Consider the following 6,029-nt stretch of genomic DNA (forward strand, 5'->3'; position numbering starts at 1 on the left):
ACCCCACTTAGCCCAGATGAGATGCTGAAGAATACCACAGGGAAAACCACTTTTAAACTATAATCCTGGAAATGAGCTGTCCCAGTGAAAACCACATCTGACTCACAGTTATGCAAGCACATTTCCTTCTGTAAAAGAGCCAGAACCTTTCCAGACCATCTACTGCCGGTCATAACAGGAGCTCAAGAGACATTTCAAGTGTCCAGATAGTGTGCTGAATAATAAAGGTTTTCTGTGTATTTATGTGACATGTAATGGTCATTTCATAAAAAAGGAAATAATATTTTTATCAGACAAAGCAGTGCTGTTCCCCACAGGGGAGCTGTCTGCCTGCCTTGCCTTGGAGCCTGGCTTTTTCTTTGTGGTTGCCATTGTGAGAGATGGAGGGGGACTCATCTGCAGAGCTTCCCAGCTACTCCAGCAGAGCTTTCCAGAGCTCACAAATGAAGGTTCCATTTTGTATTTTTTTCAGAGCTTCATCATAGAGCCTGTCTGGACAGAGCATTTATGTTCTTCATGCTGCCAAGAGACACTGATACATCTCTTAATCATGTAAGGCCCAATTTTCAGTTGTAGGTAATGCAATTATTACACTGATTGACTTCAGCAAGCTCTTTAGGTACCCCCTGCCCTTAAGGGTAATACCAGCTGATGTTCTTATGGCCCAGAAAACCACAAGTTTATGCTAACAACTTAATCTGTAGGAAAAACAATATATTTCAGAAGAGTCATATGTAGAAGTAAAAAAATGTTTCCAATTAGTATGACTTTATCAATTCTCACAAAGAAACACAGTCGATTGTCCAGAAATAATTTATTCATCAACAATAAAACACTGAATAGAAAAAGCCTTGTAAATTAAACTATATATATACATATAATGCTTTATTTTTTTATTCGGTACTGCACAAAAACCACTACAGACAGTAACAAAATAATCCAATTAATCTTAAAAATTTCAAATTATAATTGTCACTCTTCATTTATCATGTTTTATTAACAATGCAAAGGTCATTTGTTTACATACTATACTTTTACTTGATATCATTAAATTGTTTCTTAAAACACTTGAAGCAATTTGTTGTTTGCCCCATAATTTATAACATGTAAGTATATCAATAAACAATATAACAGCTCTGAGAAAGATATGCGGACTGTTCAATGGTAAATAGTCTACCATAGGTTGTTTAGTGGGAGAGCAGGAATAAATCACAACTGAATTGGGATAGAAGTCAACACATTGAAGAGAAATAGTACTTGGGGAACAATTACATGTTTTCCATTGCTCGCTTGGTAATGTGATCTCTTTCAAGTTCTGATTTCTCCTGTTTTAGATACTCCAGCACCTTGGCCAGCATATCCTCATCCAGGTACTGCTTGGCTTGTGTGTCATCAGCTTCCCCGGCCATGGAGAGCCTTTTGCTGAGGGAAGCCAGCTTGGCAGCTTCCTGTGGTCCCAGCTGGTTTAGGTGCTCTCGGATGGTCTGCTCCAGGTGCTCCTCTTCCTGCAGATTGCTCTCAGAAGCTGGAGCTGGGACTCGTTTCATCTGGTTTGTATTGATCACTTCAGGGTATTTTGCCAGCACCTTTGCCAAGTAATCAGCCAGTTCTTCGTCCTTCTCATCCAGTTTCTCATACTCCATTTGTCGCCTTTCCAAATCGTTCATCCAGGAAGCTTTAGGGAACAGGTGTCCTTTCAATCTTCTAGGAATGTAAGACAGTCTTGGCAAATCATTCTCTTGATTAAGACGATTTAGTAAGTGGGAAGGATTCTGATTAGCTAAATTGTCATTTCCCAGAAGGCTGACAATATCTTCAATATTGAGGTCTTCAGGTAGATTTTCTGGAATAAGAGGCTGCTTCACGTACCCGTTTTTAGAGTTTATATTATTTTTAAATATATCACTCTGTCCTAGATTGGTTTCAGTTATCTCGTTGAGGTCTTCTGGGAATTCCATTTCCTGCTCAGCTTCCAACCTTTCACTCTGAAGCTGCTTTTTTTCTCCAGCTTTCAACATGTCTATCAAATCCTCAGGAGGAATTTGCAAATTCCTTGAGATTTCTATCAGCTGAGCTATAGACTGAGGATCAAGCTGTTTATCCAAAAACATGGATGCTCTTTTTTCCTCTAGTTCTCCTCCAGTCCTTAATTTCCTGTTCCCAGCACTACTACCCATCAGCCTCTTCAGGTAATAATTCATTAGCTTTGAAACATCCTCTGACATTTGATCTTTATTTTCTCTTCTTATTTCATCCTCAAGGAAGCTGAGTTTTCCTGATCTTTTCATTTCCTCATCAATCTCCTCTTCATGTTTATCAATTTCCTCTTTGCTATCTTTTATCTCTTCCTGGGTTTGGCTTTCCACTTTTTCCTCTATGGGATTCCAATCTTCTCCTCCAACCACATCTTCATAGGCGATGTTATTCACTTTATACACATCATCTTCATCATCTGTATACAGTTTCTGGTCCTCATCCAGCCTTTCTTTCTTGTGGTTACTGGGTCCTGCCATCTTCCCCAGCTCCTGGAACACTGACTCCAGTGTGGCAAGGCTCTGGGGGGTGTATTGCTCTTCCACGATTTCGTTGGTACGCTTGAAGGGACTGTCTCTTGAACCATCTTCATAGTGCCCAAGTGGCATTTTGAGGTACTTTTGCCACCTCTCAGGCCACTTGTAAGCCTCGTAATCATCAGTTAATCCAGCTGGAAAACTGTTATCTGAACTCAGACCGTAAGGTTTATTCTCCTTTGGGCCAGCTTTTGACTCCTTCTCAGCTTGCCGCAAGGCTTCTAGCATTACCTTAACCCATTGGGACTCCTCTTCAGTCAAAGAATCCCGTACGTTATCTGGGAGGTGAAGCTGATCCTTGCTTTCTCTCTGTGGCAGGAGGTATGGGACACTTTGATAAGAGTTGTAATCAGGGCTGCTTTCTCCCTTGTTGGTTTGCTTGCGAAGGTCTTCTATGTATTCCAGTGCTTTGATCATATCGGGATTTGGGAGCCTTTGTAAGTTTTTCATTGCATAGTCTGGTTCTTTCTGAAGCAGCTGGTGCTGCTGGAAGGAGGCTGCATCAACCCAACAGATTAGGACAAAGAAAAAGGTGAGAGCACAGGTTGCTCCAGGCTGGAAGATTTTAGTTTCTGCCATATTTAAAATATTTCCTTTAAATAAAGAAGAAGAAGAAAAAAGAAGCTGTTAACACATGGAGACATGCTTAGGAAACAGAACTATGCAAGAAATTTCTTATCTCTATGCTCCAACATTAATTTTCCAATGGCAGCACCAAAGTACAAAATACCAATCCTATACAACTTGTGAAATGCCCCTAGACATATCTAGATGTCGCTTTGATCTTGAGAACAAAGCACCTAAACGACAAAATCAGTGTATCCATACATTTAAATGCTGTTCAAAATAGTAACATTAAAACTACAGACAGAATTATTTTGTGAGATTGCTCCATAAGGCATCTAATTTCATGCCAGGACAATACTGCTGAATGGTGCTAAACTGCAATAAAATTAATGTGATGAAGTGGAGAACATGGCATATAAAATTACTTGCAAGTTTATTTCTGTCAGTACTGATAGTACTGAAGCTACTGAAGCTACTACTTCCTTTATTTTGCTATTTCATTAAAAAAAAAAATATTTGTATTACAAGTGAATATCAGTTAATGACTCTATGAGTCATCTTCCTAGGGCAATGATCCTTTATATGAGAGGAAAACTATAATTTATCCTAAAGGTACAAAATAATTTTACCAAATAATTTAAAGCCCATTTTAAAAAGGAGCTCGAGTAGGTAGGTTGTGAGTGGTGATTTCATTCATTTGCTTATTCATTCACTTCAGCAGAAATTGAGTCAGGTCCCAGGACAGGCAGAAACATGACCATTGGCAAATTTGATTAGAACAGATCAGTAGAAACCCATGTCTGCCCAGCTTACACCAGAGAAAAATAAACTCTGGAACAGAACTGGGAAAAATATGCCTCTGACAGAATTAAGATGATTACAGCATCACTGTGCATGAGGATGCAGCTGCAAAAGCCCAGCCTTGCAGGGAGCTGGGCACCCTCCACACAGCACAGGGGAAAATTGCCATCAGTCGTTTCCTAGGACATGCTCAGGCACTGGTACACTGGGGCCACGGGACAGATTAGACTCTTTTCTGATCCAGTTACATTAACAAATAAAGTAAAATAATGAGAAAGGAATGATAAAAATAGAAACTGCTTTGATTAATTGACCTATTTTGGTTCCTTTGGTTTTTGGCTTGGTAAAAGCATCCTGGTGGTTCATGACAGCCTGAAAGAGCTGTGTACACCAGTGTTTACCCATGGCTGGAAGTACAAAGTGAGCATGAATATGCTCATTTCAGCTCACTTGTAGATTTTTCCGCTCAGTTTTTGTCCTTAACATAATGTGACTTCACTAAATAATTAAAGCACTATCAGTTCAGACAGCTGCTTATTCCCCCCCCCCCCCCCCCTCAGTATGCACGAGCAGGCTAAGAGGCATAATAGCAAACAATTTCCCCAAACATTTCTGACTTCAAGCCTGGATACATTTGAGCATTGATTTCACAAAGGAGTAGTTCAACAGCTGATTAGAAGGTCCCACCCTCCATGTCTGAGTTTGCCCTGAGACAAAGCCAAGACATTGCTTCATTTTCTGTCACAGAAATGGCACTAGCCCTGTACATAAATGTATATCTCCATAAAATAAAGCAAAACAAAAACACCTAGTTTGCTATTTCTGTAGCATATGTGAAATTAATACTTTTCTTTTTCAGCAGAGACTAACAGAATTAGTTTGATTAGCACATGAGAAACTGTCCTTTCCAAGCAATGGGGGAAGGGAGAGTCGTTCTGTAATCATCTGCCAAGCACCTCCCACTCACGAAGACCAGGAACTCACCCTCCTTCGCTGCACACAGTTTGGATTGTTACAGGCTTTGCAAGAGCATCCCACTAAAATCAAAATGTGTGCAGCCAGGCAAAGTTACTTTAGTGTTCCACAAGGATGTTGCTCAACTGGGTAATTCCTTTACAGGAATAACAGATCACTGGTTCCTCTCTACACATTTTATATACATTTGCCTCTAGGAAAATTTTTACTTCTAATTTACTGGTAGATGATATTTGAAAGCCTTGCCAAACAGATTTGGGAATGATTTCTTTTAAAACTTTGAGTTCAGGTCGTAAATCTTGTCATTAAATATATTGCGCCACCCAAAGTAAGAGGATCCCTCCCCAGTCTTTCAGAATTTGATTCCACATTTGATTTTTAAAAAGGACATTTTAGCCTATCTTTAGGAAATATTGTAAACATTCTCTCCTGTGCCTCTCAAAGGACAATATGCTAAAACAGCTCTTTTGTCTCCAGATAAATAACTGTGAAGCCAGTCTAGATGGAGAGCATATTTTCTCCTCTATTAGCACCTAACAAACAGGAAAATCACCTTTTAGCCAACAAATGAAGATGAAGAAGTTCCTCTTTACAAAATGAGGCAATCATGATCCAAATTTAACACATACAAAGACAATACAGACTGAAAAAAGTTCCCTAAAAAACAGACACAGAAAATATCTCCTTTCTGGGATGTTTCCATGGTAGCAGTAATTTGCTTTCTCGTTCTCTTAGCAGTTGTTTCTGATGTGACTCTACTGTTTCCAGTGAAATTTTGCTATGAAAACTCATAGGTTTTTCCTATAGATGTGTCCCTGCCCTGAAAGTCTTAGGTGAAACCTAACAGCAGTTTTCCATAAGGAAAATAAATATATCGTGCACTCTTCCTCCCTTATTTTATTTTTTTTTTCTGCAATAAATAACACAACTGCAGTGAATTCATCTTGTTTAAAAGCATCTCTAACCCTTTACCCTGTGGAAGGGACTGAAAACACAAACAAAACAGCAACGAAGGGTAAAAGCCCAAACCCACACCAGTTCTGGTGAGTATAATGACTGTTTGCGTACGGATACATGTGGGAAGTAACTCGGAGGGTGTTTGCATCCGAGGGAACC

The 6,029-nt window shown here is 39.5% G+C and overlaps 1 protein-coding gene across 1 annotated transcript; it reads right to left on the reverse strand.

The window, feature by feature from the left end:
- Positions 1–1,173: 1,173 nt before the first annotated feature.
- SCG2 (secretogranin II) lies at positions 1,174–3,150 on the reverse strand. The gene has a single exon (XM_082288408.1). The coding sequence runs from the start codon at positions 3,147–3,149 to the stop codon at positions 1,269–1,271; it is 1,881 nt and encodes a 626-aa protein (XP_082144534.1). The 5' UTR covers position 3,150; the 3' UTR covers positions 1,174–1,268.
- Between the last annotated feature and the right edge of the window lie 2,879 nt (positions 3,151–6,029).

The sequence above is a fragment of the Coloeus monedula genome (assembly GCF_965178545.1).
Source record: "Coloeus monedula genome assembly, chromosome: 10".
Classification (NCBI taxonomy): domain Eukaryota; kingdom Metazoa; phylum Chordata; class Aves; order Passeriformes; family Corvidae; genus Coloeus; species Coloeus monedula.